Genomic DNA, 18824 nt, shown 5'->3' with positions numbered 1-18824 from the left:
CATCGATTTTATCTATATTTTGATCTGGTCAACCTCTCAACCTGTGTTTACTTAAGTTAGCAGTCTATCTGTTAAGAGTGTTAAGATTATGCTTACACATATCCACCATGATGGGTTGACTTTTGGGTCCGTAGCCGGCGGGAGATTTGGCCTCTACGACCACCCCAATCTTCCTGTAGCCACCCTGGCTAACACTATAGAGGTCATCAATGATAGCATAGCCGTTGGAGGAGGAATTGATGAAGATTTGCTGTTGAATGATGAGTTGATTGGTGAATACGTCATAAACTGTGACCCTGTAGCCTGTGAGTGAACTGGGGGCAATGTTTGTGGGAGCATCCCACTCCACAATCAGCTGGCCTTGTCTGGAACAGAATTATTCAAACATTTACAAAACCATCACAGAGTTTCTTTTAGTAGTACAGTGACCATTTTAGAAAGACGAGAAAAAAAGCATATGTGAATTGAGCAAGAGATATAACTCTAGTCGAGAACAAAAGTTAATCTTGCAAGATTCTTGCAAAATGAATTAATCATGCATGGTCTAGGCAAAAAAACCATGGAAAAACCACATAACTTTTGATAGGAAATCAAAATTTAAGAGGTTTTTTTCCCGAAAACGAATCACGCAAGATGGAGTGATTTCCGGCGAGAAAGTTTAAGGTGTTCAATTTGATAGGATAAATGAAGTCCAGAGGCTAGATATTGAGTTACAATAGATGCCAAGGTCCGGTCCGAGAGTTTAAGAACATTTGGTGTAAGCTTAACGCACTAGGCTTGCAAGATCCCGCAACACTTATAACCGAACAAATCACGACCGAATTCTAATGATAACATAGGTATTTTTTCCATGGTTTTTTTCGAGGGGGTTTAATTCCTATTAGAATCAGACTGGGGGTTATTTTCCATGTGGGGGGAGGGGGGTTATTTTTCCTATACCTTCAGAAATGAAACTTACGTGAGGTTTTTGGTGACTTGAACTGAACTGGGGGGTGATGAAGGCACTTCATAGTGAGTCATGGCAATTATGTAGTCCGAAATTGGACCCAAAAGACCAACAACGTGTGGTTGAATAATGATCTTGTACTTGGAGGAAGACCTCAGGTTCCCAAATAAATGGGCTCTTCTGTTAGAGGGGAGAGTCACGTGACCTACAGACTCCATTTCAGTGTTCATGTACCGATCCCGACTAGGGTTGAACTCGAAACAGCGTAATTGGAACCCAGATGGAATTTGTTCCCCACCCGTCACCTGGAAATTGTTCATCAGTTGAACTTTTCGAATTTATATGCTGCAGATGTCAATCTATTTTGCGAATAATTTGAGGATAGACTGGCCAATCAGAGACAACACAGGAATCGAAGTTTTATATTGCTCAATAAAGCAGGCATTATTTTTGCGGTTTTTTTTTAAAAAAAAAGGAATAAACTACTAACATTGCCTTCTAAAGAACAGTAATTTTTGGTCACAACTTGAAAAGATCCTATTAAATTTTGTACCTGAAATTTGTATTATCCTGAAAAAAATCGCTATTGTCATTATCCGCAAAGATACGTCAGATTTGCTGAAATGCTATTAGTGTCGTAATCTGGGTGTTGGGGGGGGGGGGGGGGGGTGGGGTGTTTGTGGTTGTGGTGATGCCTACCTTCCACGTCACCCAAATGGCGGTTGTGTTGAGGGGGACAGAGGTCAAAGTGACAGCGACCTTCTTCTGTTTCATCAGGTTCACTCTCTTCTCAACATTCGAGTGGTAAGAGTCATGCGTGTAGTCTGAACAACAAGTTATTTGAGAAATACAGTTTAACAGTCTATAATCAAACACAATACATGAAAAATGCAGAATTTTTGGTTCTTTTATACCCCCCCCTCCATCCGGTCCTAAAAAACCACTCCGTTTGCAAACCTCACAAATTTACTTAGAGGTGGTTATAAGTACTTTACTTTAATTTTAATGATGGTTACTCTTTTTTGTTTTCTGTTTTTAGAATTGCCATTTTTGTATATTTGTTGCTAGTCAGTAAATTTCAGAAGGCGATATGGTCAAAGTAATTATAATATGAAATAAGGTCGATTAATAATCTTTTCACGCCCAATTTCGGTCAAGAGCCGCCTTTTTATATGTCGGCTTTTCAACTAAGGAACTGCAGAACAACTTTTAAAAGAACCCTGAAAAAAAAAACAACTGTGAATTGGGAAAAATCACATGCTTGTCTGGGACGCCACTTTGACAAGCCTGTGCTTTTTAGGCGCTCCCAGAATGAGGTGCCTGAGCGAATTGACTATTAAGATCAGACCCACTCAAGCGCACACCTGTGAATTCTGCTCCTGAAATTATAGGGTGCGGGTATCTTCAAGGGCCCTTGAGAGTCTGATCAGAGGCGGATTGAGCGCACTTGAGTCTGATAAAAAATAATAGTGCTATTTAATATGTAGTGTATCAACTAATGTAAGAAAATCAAACTGAATTGATCTTTTTTTCAAAAAAAATACGAACTAATAATGTCTAGCGGCTTAAACAGACAAAATTAATGTGATGTGGAAATGGGGTCTTTCCATTATAGCATACCCCCCCCCCCACCCCCGGCTTATTGGTCGGATAATCTATAGCCTCCCAATGATGGTAACTATACCATAATGGGGACTTTAATTTCGTGAGGGGGGGCTATAATGGGAAAGACCCTGGAAATGTACTGACTGTATGTTTTGAATCTTGGAGATACAGCACTCGCTCGTCCAGTCATTCCGGGGGAGAGGGCACCTCTCACCACGAACACATACTCAACCCCCAATTGCAGTCCACAAACAGTGTACTTGGTCGCGTCTGTTGTCACTTTTCCCGTTTTTATCCCAGTCGCCAGTCGTTTTTCGGCCTCCCAGCTCCACATATTTGACCCGAATCTATAATGACCAACTTATTCAAAAAAAAACAATCAGTTTTGTCTCAACCAAACAAAAGAGATTATGCTCTCAAAACGTTACAAATTTGAAATTTCGCTGATTGCTGAACTCAGACAAACGGCTCTCGGACGACTGGCTGGCGGGGGAGGGGGGGGGGGGGATGATGGCTTTTAGTAATGCAGGAGTTAGGCTAATCTAACTGGGTGGGGCTTCAACGAAATGGGGGAAGTTTGGTCAAAACTTCTGAAAATTGACTTTCAAAAAGTCGCATTAAAAATAAATCAACAGGACTAATATAATTGTTACAAAATTCGTTTGAAAGCAGTTAATAATTAATAACAATACGTACAAGTAGGGAAAATGTCAATTTTCTGATTGGTAATATATACTATACTCTATGGTTAAACGATTTAGAAAAGTAATAATTGATAAAATATTGCTCACCCGTATTTTTCAACTTGATATGACAACTGGGCTATTTTATCCGAGTGCTCCGGTGCCATCCAGGCCAGCCGAAGACAGGACCCGTTCACCACCTCCAGAACCCAAGGGGAACTCGGAGGGTTGCTTGAGAAATAGAACTCATCCCAGTCTTTCAACCCATTAGTGACGTCACTGCCGCTTTGCTTATTAGGAGGGTGTTTCTTGTCTGTGACAGTTAATGTCGCAGAAGCGACGGTTTCGCCGCTTCCGTTTGACACTACACAGGTGTATTTTCCCTCGTGTTGTTTGTTCACGTTGTTCACGTGCAGGCTACCGTCACTTTGCAAAACAATGCTAAAAAACAGGGTTAAAAGCATTCATAATCAACCCTTTAAACGTTATTTCACGCATTTAATTTTTTGCACTGCTGAAAAACCCAAAGAAACCCCCCCCCCCAACAGAAAAAAAAACGAAATTATAGTCCCCTCCCATTATGTAATATGATTGGTGGGGGGGGGGGGGTATAGGTTATATGACCACTAAGCTGGGGGGCTGGAGGCTATAATGGGAAAGACCCGAAAATCAAAAATCTTATAGACCTAACCCCCTCCCCCTGGTTGAGGTCTCAGATCGAGGCGACCTCTGATTCTGATCAGACCATCTTATAAGGCACACTGTGTATCCTATGACCGAACGAAAATTAATCAAAATTTTCGGGCGGTTGAAAGTCTGGTCAATGGTTTGAAACTTATCTTATCTGGAAAAAAGTTCCTATCTGGAAAAAATTTCAAATCAGAAAATGAAGCTTCCTTGTTAAAAGACTTTATTTCTCTGAACACAGAAAAAAGTCGCCGGAAATTTATACAAGAAGTTAGGAACAATGAAAAACAACGAATTGTAATAGACACTCTGCGTAACAGCTTCGGTGAGCTTATTACGAACGGAAAAGACATCGCAAACCTTTTGAACTTCAAGTTTTCAGTTTTGGGGGAATACTTTGGCGAAAGAAAAAAATGGATAAAACATTGTTCTCAGCTGATACGGGAAATGCAAATAGATTCTTCTTCAAATATGTTACTTGTAAAGAAGTCCATGATTTAATAAAATGTTTGAATGTGAACAAACCTTTGGGTCCTTCAAAAATTCCCGCATGGGCGTTGAAAGATGCCCAATCGGTCCTTGCGGAGCCTCTCTGTTTTAAGATAAATGAGTTTATTTCTGAGTCTTCTTTTCCGACTGACCTCAAAAAAGCTTTGGTCTCACCTCTTTATAAAAAAAGGAAACACAGAAGATCCCACTAACTATCGTCCAATATCAGTAACCGGCGCCTTGGCAAAAATTTTTGAGCAAGTTAAAAGGAACCAAATTAATGACTATTTGATCTGAAATAAATTGCTGTCACCTAAACAATTTGGATATAGAAAAAAAGTGTCCACAACAGATGCCATACTACAAAGTACGGAATATGTAAGAACTGTAATGGATAAAAAGAATACAGTTTGTGGAGCATTCCTCGATCTCTCAAAAGCATTTGACTCAATCTCACACGAAATACTAATAGAAAAATTGAAATGTTTAGGATTCGACGGAACATCTACACAATTGATTAGATCATATTTGAAAGACAGAACTCAAAAAGTAGTTTTCTCGGGAAATGAGTCCGACTGGATTTTACTTAACAGAGTAGTGCCACAAGGGACAGTATTAGGACTAATATTGTTCAACATTTATGTGAATGATCATCATAGAGTTATTGATAGTGACAATTGTCAAGTAATCCAGTACGCCGATGACACTTTCCTCTATTCTTCTCAACCTAATGAAAAAATAGCTAGAAGTTATTTGGAAAAAAATATTGAAAAACTTTGTTATTACTTCCAATCACATCAATTAATGATGCACAATAAGAAGACTGAATATATCGTGTTTGTTCCATCAAACAAAGCACGAACTCCGTCTCATCTCAAGGTTAACGATGTGAACATAGGAGAATCGTCGTCGGTAAGATATCTAGGAATAATACTAGACAACAAATTAAACTTTAAAGAAGAGATCAAAAGAATACTCTCCAGAATGGCGTGCAGCATCAAAATCTTGAAAGATATAGGGAACTGTTTTCCTATAAAAACTAGAGTAACACTATTAAACGCGCTTGTTTTAAGTCACATTCAATACTCATCTCTTATGCTTGTTGGTATCAGAAAAAATCTCATGATAACATTAGAAAAACAATTCAATTGGGGAATAAAAGTGTGTTTCAAAAGAAAAAAGTTTGATCGCTCGACTGATTAAAAAATAAAAAACAGAATCATGCCTGTTGAATTCCTTCTCAAAAATCGATGTATGGTATTTTTCATGAAATATGTTAGGAAACAATTACCAGCTTTTAGTAACAAAAATGAATTGCAAACTTCCAATTGTAAGCAAAATGCGAGAACGGGAAAAATTTATCCGGCTATGAATAGTAATTCGTAATTCCTCGATAAATCATTGATGCTGCAAGCCATGAAATTGTACAATGAGGTTCCAAATGAACAAAGACAAAAACTTGATGAGGTTAAAAACATCAAAGGTTTTTTGAAAGAATTCTTTTTCAAGGAATATCTGAAGAAGGACCCAAAGGCACTGGAGTACAGAGATTTGTTGAGGGACCTTTTTTAAGCTTTCATTGTTTTTAATTTCCTAATTATCCAATATAATTTTTTTAAATGTTTTTAGTATTCCAAACGTTGTAAATAAAATATATTCTTATTGTTTTATGTATTTTAGAATTTGTACATTGCCATTTTGTTGACACTTTTAAGGTGTGTAACATTTTGGAATTCAATTTTTTCTTTTTTTTTATCACACGTCATTCATTTTGGTCGAGAATGTTCTTATTAGAGGTCACTTCGGTCTGCGATCTTGTGCCGGAGTGTGCCCAATTTAACCCTGTTACGACTTCCTTCATGGGTGCCTATGTCCAACAGAAAAACCATGAATTGGGAAAAATTGAGGGGGGCGGGGGGCAACTTCCCTTTCAAAGAAATCATTTTAATCTAAAGCCGACTTCGCACTTCGATTAAATTTGTGTTGATTAAAACTAAAATTCTTTTTAAAAAGCATGTTTTTTTGTAACTTGCACTTTTTTAACTCTCAAAGAGCCGACCGGCTCAAGGATAAGAAACGGAAAAAATCTGTTTGATCGATTAATTAAAGTTCACAATTTAAAAACACAACAATCAAACAACCGCTAAGGAACAAAAGACTTAAATTCCGAATTGAAAAGCAAACAAGTCGCTTTCGATCAAATGCTTTCTTACATGATTACAAGAAAGTAAATAAACATTAATTTGCATTCCCAGCAAAAAAAAACATTGATAGTTTAGTTTTAGTTTTCGAATAATTATTAACATAGAGAATATAAAAAATGTAAATTACAGAGAGAGGATTCATTACACGTTCTGCATAATTCGAATTTTTAAGGGTACTTTATTTTCAGAGCCCCGTTTCTAAAAAATGCGCATTCTTTGAAATGAGAAACACGTTGCACACTATGACAATTAGTTCAAAAACAAGGTCTCCGCCCACGCTGAATAAATTAAAGATCAGGCAAACAGAATTTGCAGAACTTAAAATTTGCCGATCTAGCTGAAATATTATTGACTAATATAGCTCTTCTGTCAGACTCTCAAAAATACGGCTATTGTACCGAAAAAAGTGAGCCAGAAAAAAAGAAAGCCAGAAAAAGTGCTGTACTGAATTGATATCTGAACTGTTCAATTCTTAACTTGTTCAATGTTTGTCTTATCCAGAGAATCGATGAACAAAAAGTAAATATCGTCTATAGGATGTCAATGAGTCAATTAAGATCGACAAATGGATCAAAATTACAACACTATTACGGGAAAACATCTGTATTTATTTACTATGAATTTTGGTATTAAATAGGTTTTTAACTCATAACCACTTAATGTAAAATAAAGTAGACGTTACCCCTAGTTTAAAAGACTGAACAAAAACGACAAAAAATTGTAAGAAATCTTTGCTATGTACGGTTTCAAACGTAAGAAAGCTTCGGTACGTTCGGTTTGTTCGGCAATGTTGGTTTTGAATGTAAGAAAAAATTGGAATCGTCGTTTTTGGAAGCAGAAGTTCGGTATGTTTGGTATTTAAACGTCAGAAATTGTCGGTTTATTTATAGGTAATTTTGATTTTTTTCTGCTTATAATGTAGTCAAACGTTATGATAGCGTGCTTTTTTGCAGGAATTTCAAACGCACTTCTTAGAAAAAAAATCTGAAAGAATGTGCAAATTTATTGAAAATGCTCCTTCAGTTCGTTCACAAAACTAATTAAACGAATATAGATTTCTTGGTTATTTTTGAGTTTAAAAATGTAACATATTTGTTGGTGAGAACTTGATTAATTCACCTTCACTGAATTGGGACCTTCACGCGTAGTTTACGGTTTATGTTAGTTTTAACGGTTGGTTACTTTTGAAAACGAACATGCCGACCATTTTTCGTTCGGTCTGCTAGACTAATTGCTTTTAAAGCCCAGAAGATCAAAAGACTCATGGTACTTCTCTCAAATATACCGAATCTGTTAAGGTCAAGAAACGACTACACCGAATCTGTTCTCTGTTCAAAACATTGATTCCGAATCTTTCTTTGATTTCGACATTGATTCCGAATCTTTCGATACCAACAATTTCTGATTTTAAAATCCAAAGATATCTCGACTAGGGACATGACTGCTTGAAGTCACTGAGAATTTCTGGCGTTTCTCGAGAACTACGATGTACTGCAAAATTAAAACAGAATTATAAAATTGCTGCCGCAGAGTCACGTGACCTTTCTTAAAACACGCAACTTACAAGTTTGAGAAAGATCATAGACGTCGAAATTCTGGCTATGTATATAGGAGTCTCTGGAATTTAACTTCTGGCACTTCAGACTTAAGCATTTTTGACTTACGTGCGTTTTAAAATCAGCTTTGTGATCTTACCCTTTGAGTTCAGACGAATAAACCACTCTTAAATCTTTCATCCACTTAATCGTGGGCGCTGATCGGGTTCGAATGCCCTGTCCCGGGTACTGTGACGAAAAAGAACCCGTATATTGCTGTCTGTTGTTAATAAAGCCCGAAGGGTAGTCTGTTGGGGAGGAAGGGGCCGAGGTGGGTACTTCGATTTCACAGGGCAGGGTCACATTTTGTCCAATATAGGCTGTTGTGTCTCTTGGTTTGAGCACTATTACCGGCAGGGGGTCACTGTTGATTGCTGAAACAGAAAGATAATTACATTTTTTTTCTAATTAAAAAAATGGGCTAAAAGTCTTCCCAATAAAAATCATGGTTGCAAAGTACGCTTAAAACTATATTTTGAAAGTCTAAAATTATAGACCAGATGACATTTTCGATATGCTAATTCTGTTAGATTGTTTTTTTGCGTGAAAAGAATTGCAAAACCATTATTTGACAACCTTCATGATACTGCATCAATAACTGCCAGAATGGCACATTCATAATTTTAAAACCAATTCGTCGAACTTTCTGCAAAATGCAACTAAATTTGCAATATTTTTATTTCAGTTAAACAGCAGAATCGAAAATTTAGTGTAAGGATTTTCAATTTGAAAAGGAAACTTGGCATTACTTTATTAATGACTGACACAGCAAGAGTCAAACAGAAATCAAAAGGGACTCACATTTAGATATTTAAAAGTAACAATGTTGCATTTTTTAAATGCCTTGTGTGAAAAAAGTTATTAAAAATCCCCAACAAAATTGAAGAAAGTTCGAAACAAAATTATTAGGTCCGATTTTCTTACAAGAACGTTTTTAGTCTCTTCAAGCGAATCCAAATAGAGTTTCCTTTAAGAACTGAGCAAAAATTCAAATCAACAAAGAAATGATACGCCAAAAAAAACTTTTTAAAAATACCATAAAAGACATGGGATTGATAAATCAGTTTTCAAGTCATATAAAATGACTTGCATGGCTGCTATGCAGTTTCGTGAAAACTGTTTGATAACAATTATTTGGATTTACAGATGTACAATCAAAAACGTCATAATAATTTCGTTCTTTTGAGATAACACAACACAGTACCAAAACTTGTTTAAGTATTGTTTGGTTTAGTTTTTATTTGTTTAGTCAGTTACGTAGGTTAGTAGGTGAAAAAGTTTTATTTGTTTAGTAGGTTACGATAAAAAAATAACCAGTTGATATCTTTCAACGAACTGTCTAGCAGTAAAAAGTTTTCTTCTTTTTGGGTTCTGGATAGCTATTTCAAATTTCATTTTTTACCAAAGGCGAAGTTCTCTTAGCGAAGGCGAAAGCAAAGAATAATTATAAGCTGGCTAAATTTAGGCAGAGAAAATAAAGGTCCTGTTTTTATCCCTTTATATCAAATACAATCGTGTACTTTTATGAAAAAAAGTTCAGCGATCTGTTCGGACTTTTCACGGTCTACATTGTTGTTCTTTCAGGACAAATTTTTTCATAACTTCACTTTTTGCAACACAACCATTAATTTAGACCATTAATTCTGTCTAATTAGAATAAAACGCGCAGGATGAGTTTTGAGTCAATATTTGGAGAAAACAAGTGACAGGATTGTTTCTGCAATATAGAAAGACCTGTTTCTAAACAGACATCTGAGATGCATAGTCATTTTTGCGATGAAGATTTTAACTAAATTTTTAGAACCACTTTTGAGCATTGTATAAGATTTCATAATGATTTTATTTTTATTTTCAATCAATTTTATTATTAATTGAATAAGATTTCACAAAAACAATGCATTCAGATTTGACAAAAAACTGTGCTGCAAACAGTATAACATAGCCGAATAACGTTGGCTATTTGCTCTAAAACAATGGGTGCGCGGTTGGCTTTCGTAATATGTAACTTATGCTTAAGGAAGCTAGCACCCTTGGGTAAGTAGGGAGGAAGAAAATGGGGGAGGGGTTGGGAACAAAATCCTGTGGTACAAACTTAGAGAATGCTAATGCTCTATAAGCACTGAGCACACACCTTTTGCCAAACAAATTTAACCCGTTTTTGAGGACGAAAAGAGAAAAGCGTCAGGGTAAAATCCATCGAGCACATTGGCTACACATTTAAACATTACGCTTTAAAGAAAGTTGGCAACATGTATCAATGCAACCAATCCGATTTCAGAAAATTTATAAAATACGCTTTGTTTCGATATTATGCTTGGTTATTAATGCTATGTATGTGTTTTGAAATAAAAAATACTGTCTGAAGTTGCTGAGCCCGCGCAATCCTCATAATTGTTCTTAGAACTTTCTTAGATTTATAAATACAGTTTTATAGTTAAAATAAGCTTTCTAGCTGAAAATTTTTTGTTTTTATGAATAATATAAAAGAAGGTTGCATTGAAAAGTTTTAAATAGCCTGAACAGATTTTTAAGAGAACTTATCATTAGATTTGTTTTATTGAATAGAGTATGATGTTTAGCATTAATTTTAGATGAGAGATTATACTGCTGAGATGAAGAATAGAATTAAAATTGCCTCTAATTCGACCTCAATCGTGAATCACTCAACAGTCTGTATCATCCTTGTTGCTTTGATTTGATATTTTTAATTTATTAAAAAGATTTTCTTCCAAAAGTAAATTATTATTGCATTCCCATTTCAAAGCGCCCCTTTTTATTTCAAAGGTAGCTTTTAAATTGAGCTCTACAGCGCAGCCCTTTGCTTTATAGTGTAACAAACACACTACTGTCACAAAAATAGGCTCAACCACCCCCCCCCCCGCCCTCTCAGCCCCCGCACGCATGTGAACAACAAAGCCGGCATTTAGTAAGGGGCGATTTGTGTTTGTTCCCTGAAAAGGTGATTTCTCATTTAGATTACCTAATTGGAGACCAAATTTATCATTAAAAGCGAATGGCGTTGCTCATATTATCAAAAGGAGGAAAGGAAATTATAAATAGCTTTTCATTCATGTTTCTAGCTTATTAGTTAACAGGTCTCATTTAGATTATGAACTGCTCATAACTTTGTGAAAAGAGAAAAAGTCGTTAAATAGAAAATGAAAAGGCTGAACACATTTTTGAACATCGATTTAATGCGCAATCGCAAAATTCTCTTAGAGGTGAAATTTTCTGTTTTCTCAAAGCGGAATAGCTGATAAAAAATAACATCTTTGATCTTCAAATTCAGGTCTAATTTCATTAAAAAAATTAGTTTTCAAAATTACTGATTAAAAATATTTGGGTATTTCTCATTATACCCTCAGCCCACTCCTGCCCCCCCCCTCACCCCCGAACAAAATTATAGCGCCTTATTATGGTATATCTGCGTTATTTTTGGTTGGTGAGAGGGTTTATTCGCTCTATTGTCTCTAAGCTGTGAGGAGGGGTATTAAAATTTTAAATATTTGAGGAAAAATTAGCATGGCGAAATTCAATCATGAGAATATGAGAACATTCATTTCTTAACAAAATCTAGAAAGTGAATAAAGTTCGAATTGAATGAGAAATTTGAGCTGATAATGGATGAGATGAATCTATCTATCAATTAAATGACGTCCTTTTGAAAGAGATTGATTATATAAAATGTCTGGCACAAATAATATCAAAGGCCAAACAACAAACAAACAAAGGCTACTATTTTGGTCACATATTTCTCAAATTAGACAGCCATGATCGGTTTTTTGTCTATCCAAGGTTAGCTTGGAATCCATCCCATTTCAAATTTATAAGCTTCATAAAAGGAAACCTATTTATTGATGAACTGTCAATTATCAATAATAAAACATACCAGTCTTAAATTCATGAAATTTTTATTCAAAAAGTTTTGAGTGCTCGAAATTTTTGCGATCTCGGAAAACAAAATGTTCAATTTAAGCCATCTAAACGGACGAATAATGAATTAAAGATGAGAATGTTTGTCTTCCAAATATGGGAAGCTAAAAACGGGTTTTGAAAAGGTCAAATGAACTCAACCTTTTTCCTTCCACTTCTTTCCATAATTTCTTTGTTCACATTTTGTATGTGAGTGTTGAAATTTTTTGTTCGAAATTCACTTATAACTAAAATTCGCATACGTTTATGCTTTTATTATAAATTCTACCATGCAAGCATAAATAATTAATATACTAATGTTGTTTTTTGGGGGAAGGGGGTTGTAATATGTTGTAAAGACAAGTAAGTTGGTTTGTGATGTTTGTTCGCTTATAACTGAAATTCTTGAACCAAAGGTCCTACCAAAAGAGGCATGAATAATTAATCTGTCCACGTTGTTAGTGATCGTTTTTTTCTTTTTTTTTTTTTGGGGGGGGGGGGGGGGAGGGTGTTGTAATGCGATATAGTAACACGTTGGTATGTGAAATATTTTATAATGGTAAGAAGAAGAGGACTGAACAGATACGTGATCAATTAAGCGTCAACTTCCGCTACCGTCATATTACTGTCACTCTAAATGTCAAATATCTCACAAAACACACAGTCTCAAGTGATTTATTATAAGTTTATTGCTTCGCATTTTGTGGTCAAAAAGTAACTACATTCTAATACAGCTCAACCTCTAATATTTTCTCTAAATTGGTGCTTATAAAAGTTTCAAACAGTACAATTTTGCATTTATAATCCCGAATTTGGGTCTGATCGAATCCTATCGATCGTTCCCACTCATGGTAATTTAATTGAAAGATCGGTGGACCATACTGTGCTCCAGTATCATTTTAGAATTTTACGATGGGTAAAAAAACTGGGTCCTTCCCATTAGAACCCCCCCCCCAGCATAGTGGTCATATAACTTATACCCCCATCATGATGCTAAATATTGGGGCTATCCACTACATTTAATGCATAACATAAAAAAGAATTAAAATGTCAGTTGTCAGTTATAAACGGTTATATACTGATATCTGAAGTTTCCATAAAAGTTTTCTGAATCAGTGCTGATCTCTTCTGAAGTTTATGTGCCTTTTAAGTTCCTTAATTACCTTTTACAACTAGGGTTGAAGTTTTCTGAACAACCTCGCTTGATATCAAGACATAGCAAATGAACGTCCCGCTGTCGTCCAGAGACACGTTCTTCAATCTCAGGGTTCCATTTGCAAATACAGCGAGTCGAGGGTTTTTGAGCTCGTTAGGGAACACGTTTCCAAACTTGGGGGTGTCCCAGTATGTAGTGGGGGTTGGGAAGCTGTGTTTGTTCTCAATGCGACACTCGAACGTGACGTCAGAGCCGACTGTGGTCACTATGTTGTTTGTACAGGTTACTTGAATAGGATTGGCTGAAATGGAGAAAGGGGTAAGAATTAACAAGGTGTTAGTTTTATGCGATCGGGGGGGGGGGGGGGGGCAAGGGGTGTGGAGGGAGGAGTGCGGGGTGTATGCTGTATCAAGTAGGACCCCTCAAAATTGATAATTTTACACCTTTATAATAGTATATATAAATCGAATTGGTTAGTCCCGCCTCGTATTAGGCTGTACAAATAATTCTGAGATGAAAACAAACAGTTAATTTGGTTGCATAGTAAAATACAAAAAAAGGTTCACGAGGATTAGGGTGCATTTAAGTCTTCGAAATTAAATATTCTTTAATGCTGTGTACAAATATTCCGAAAAAATTTATGAAATTTATAAAAATTATCAAATTTTTTTTGCAACTGCTGTATCCAATTCTATGGAATACAGAATAGTTTTAGAAACTTGCTGTCTAAAAAAGAGTTTAAAAATTATTTCTAGATTTTTAATTTTGCTCATCATCCCTATTTCCTACCTCACATACGCAATTTTACCCAATATAACATTTATCTTCAACATGCTAACAAATAGCAGGTCATATAACCCAAAAATAGATATTTCTTGATTTTTAATTTTGCTCAGCATACATATTTTCTACCTCTCATTCGCAATTTCACTCAATATAACATTTTTTTCAACATGCATTCATTTTGGTTATATAACCAAAAAGACCCTAATATTGAATAGGTATTTCTGTGCCCTCTTACCAATAATTTCGAGGCGGGTGAGAGAGGTGATGTTGTTGACAGAATTGAGGGCCTGGCACTTATAGGGTCCCTGGTCTGAGAGGGCAGAAATGTTGGAGATTTGCAAGTAGGACTCTCTCAAGCGAAACTCCCTGTCTTTTGCAGTGTGGAAACGAAAGGACTCAGTTATCCTCACTCTCGACCTAAAAATGAAATAATTATATAATTCATTAATTAATAAATAAGACAATATATGTATCCGGAAAAAACAGTCACGAATTACAAAATAATCTCGCACAAACCAATCCCAGGCAAAATAGTCCAATAAAACCAGACGAAATAGTCCCGAAAAAATATCGAAACAATTGTAAATATAATCTTCAAACAGTTAACATAGTCTATGAGTTAAACTTCCGAATGCATTGTTTTTAATTGATATTAATTAGGATTAAACCAAAAACGGGACTAATTTATTTGCGACTATTTTGCCTGGGTCTACTTTGTCTGCTTTCTTAGGACTATTTTGTCTGGAACTGTTTTGTTTGGGAGTATTTTGCTAATCTGGACTGTTCTTCCCGGGACTGTTTTGTCTGTTTACCACAATAAAATAGATATTAAAAAAAACTCATGACGATATGTCATTTGATATTAATGAATATGTAAGTACATAAACAAATGGTTATGCTTTCTGATTTACAAATTTTCGACAGAAAAAAAAATAATTAACTCTGTAGATTAACTAACCCTGACCTCCAAAAAAAGTTCATTTTTGATAACCAAAACTGCTTCCAAAAAGAAATTATTGCTCGTAGAGCATATGAACTTAATTTTGGCAACACAAACCTGACAATTAAAGAAAAAAGGCAAACATCGATTTAAAAAATTTAGAAGCGGCCCTTAGCAAAACACTTAACAATTTAAAGAACTTAACAAATGCCCCCCCCCCCCCCCACCTTTAGCTCACCTTTAACTTGAGTTTTTCCTTTAAAAGTTCTTGTTGTTTCCAGTTGCTCGAGGCTTCAGATTTCTGGTCAGATATACGTTAATCAATCAAATTGAGCTTCTTTTCAAGCTATGTATAGTTTATCTAATGCATAATTTGTATAAGGTTGTTCTCTCGGAAATTTAAGTGTACAACCACCGCCGAATATTCTTTACCTTCCTTCAAATGATGATAATTGTTTTGAAACAATTTTTTAGTCCAAAAATTATAAATTGCTCAAGTTTACAAAAATTGGAATGTTTCCTCTTTATAAATCGACGCTAGAAATAGAAAAACATTTTGACTTAGCGGCCAATTTAGTGTGGATTTGCAGTAGATATCAGTCTTGAATTGATTACCAAAGTTCACTCGTGTCGAAGTTTAGCATTGCGTATCATTACAGTAGCAATCTTAGCCGTAATTTTTCTGACTCAATGAAGTCACGTTAATCAATGCTCATTGGATAAAAGTATTTTGTTTAATTTATTGTTCAATTTGTCGCATAATTTATTGTTTAAAAAACTTGTTAGCGACCGATGAATCATACATCAAAGTTCGGATATTTTCCGTTTGTACCACCCCAACAAAGTAAATATTATTTGCTAACCCCCGACGTGCCACATTTTTACATATTTTTACTATGTGATTACATGTGCTCCCTAACTGGGGGCTGTAAAATGTACTGGGGGGGGGGGGGGGGGGGCACAAACGGAAAAGATCCCAAAATTCTTAAACAGTGGCAAATCTCAGCTTTGGGATTAAATTTTCATTTTCCACGGATGTTTCTGGTCGCAGTTGCTATATTAAGAGGGGCGAGAAAAGTGGCAAAAAAACGGTACTGTCAAAATCAACAGTTAAATAACTCGAACTGAAAAAAAATCATTGTCATACGGTTGGAAGTGCCTTCTCGAAGTTAATCAACAACTCAACATCACCTCAGAGTTTAAAAACTTCTCGATGGCGATAAGAACCTCTTGGTAATTTACAAAATATGTTTATTTTAAAGAAGCAATTGTTTATAAGCATACGCAATCACCCACATTTGCGAAAACAAAATCTGCAGACATTTACTATGCAATCAAGCAACTCTAAATTGAACCAAACTAAAATGCAACTTCTCTAAAGGTGGGTGCTGGAATTTTATTCCTTGAGAAATCCTAAAGATAGAAATCTAAACAAGGAAGATTGACATAAACAACATAGAATTGATCAAACATGACACTTTCGCTTTGTTTACAAACATTTTCCCTCGCACTTTTCCTTATAATTAGCGGAGGAGCTTGTCAGGTATTCCAAATTGTAAAATCAAGTTTGACAGTTGAAATCAACAGCCGTTTCTGAAGTCGAGTTACATGTACGTGACGAAGTTGCATGTTGAAATTGATTGCTTAAATTGTTAGCTTCAAAGCAGAACAAGAATGTGTCACGACTATGCTAATTAGCTGATCAAATGCACGAGGATACTGCTGATCAAAATTGAAGGCGTCTTTCTTGGAATTCAGGTTTATTAAGGGCACTTTCAAGTTTTACCTCCACCTTCGAGAGAAATGAGTTAGTGTAAACTGCCAAGTGAACCTTGTTAGCTCCATTCAGAGGAACACACACACACACACACACCACACAAATATATATATATATATATACACACACACACACAAACACACACATACACACACACCACATATATACACACACACGCACACACACATGCACACACATACACACACACATACACACACATACACACACACACATACACACACATATATACACACATACCCACACAGGCACACACACATGCACACAAACATATATACACACATACACACACCACACATACACACGTACACACACACACACTCACACACACACACACACACACACACACACACACACACACATACACACACAGGCACACTCACACACGCACACATACACACACAAAAACACATACATACATACACACACACCACATAAACAAACACAAACAAACAAATACACAAACATCACACACGCACACTCATTAAAATAACACTTACAGAAAAACACACAGAGAGACACTTACACGCACACATAGACACACACAAACACATACATACATACACACACACCACATAAACAAACACAAACAAACAAATACACAAACATCACACACGCACACTCATTAAAATAACACTTACAGAAAAACACACAGAGAGACACTTACACACGCACACATAGACACACACAAACACATACATACATACAAACACACCACATAAACAAACACAAACAAACAAACACACAAACATACACACACGCACACTCATTAAAATAACACTTACGCAAAAACACACACAGAGACACTTACACACGCACACACTTTTATACGGAAACAAACACACACACATACACACACACGCACGTACACACACACACACACACACACACACACACACACAACACACACACATACACACAGCACATATACAAACACACACAAACACACACACACACACACACAAACACACAAACACACACACAAACAAACACACAAACACACACAAGGACACTCATTAACATAACAATTACACAAAAACACGCGCAGACACTTACACACGCACACACACTTACACGCAAACAGACACACACATACACACAAACACACACGTACTCAGACACACACAAAGGACACACACACACACAACACACACATACACACAGCACATATACAAACACACACAAACACACACACACAAACACACAAACACACACACACAAACAAACACACAAACACACACACGCACACTCATTAACATAAACACTTACACAAAAACACGCGCAGACATTTACACACGCACACACACTTACACGCAAACAGACACACACACATACACACACACGCACGTACACACACACACACACAACACACACATACACACAGCACATATACAAACACACACAAACACACACAAACACACAAACCACACACACACAAACAAACACACAAACACACACAAGGACACTCATTAACTTAACACTTACACAAAAACACGCGCAGACACTTACACACGCACACACACTTACACGCAAACAGACACACACATACACACACATACACACAAACACACACGTACTCACACACACACAAAGGACACACACACACAAACACACATACTTACTCTCAAACATACACACATAGATTTACACAAAGACACACAGGCACGTACACACACACACACACAAACCTGTTACAACCACACATACACATATAAACACAAGCGCACACACGTACATGCTTACATACATACACAGACATGCACAAGAACACACATACACACGTACGCCCACCCACCCACCCACCTACACATACACACACACGCACACACACACACACACAAACTACAAACATTTACACTCACATATACACATAAACACAAACACACACACACACACACATAAACACAAACACACACACACACAAACACACACATACATACATACACACACACACTCACAAACACACACACACATACACACATAAACACAAACACACACACACACACACACACACACACACATACAT

The 18824-nt window shown here is 36.2% G+C and overlaps 1 protein-coding gene across 1 annotated transcript; it reads right to left on the bottom strand.

The window, feature by feature from the left end:
- Positions 1–96: 96 nt before the first annotated feature.
- On the bottom strand, positions 97–14480 carry LOC142357527 (roundabout homolog 2-like; the record flags this gene model as incomplete). The annotated part of the gene is made up of 8 exons (XM_075409140.1): positions 97–365; positions 959–1251; positions 1646–1770; positions 2696–2898; positions 3343–3675; positions 8310–8583; positions 13285–13578; positions 14299–14480. Coding segments are annotated over 8 exons (1973 nt in total), but the record flags the coding sequence as incomplete, so codon positions are not given.
- Between the last annotated feature and the right edge of the window lie 4344 nt (positions 14481–18824).

This window comes from Convolutriloba macropyga, unplaced genomic scaffold, assembly GCF_964194025.1.
Source record: "Convolutriloba macropyga unplaced genomic scaffold, txConMacr16.3 SCAFFOLD_5032, whole genome shotgun sequence".
NCBI lineage: Eukaryota > Metazoa > Xenacoelomorpha > Acoela > Convolutidae > Convolutriloba > Convolutriloba macropyga.
Note: the sequence above shows the minus strand (reverse complement) of the source record. Positions and strands in the feature narration are given on the sequence as shown.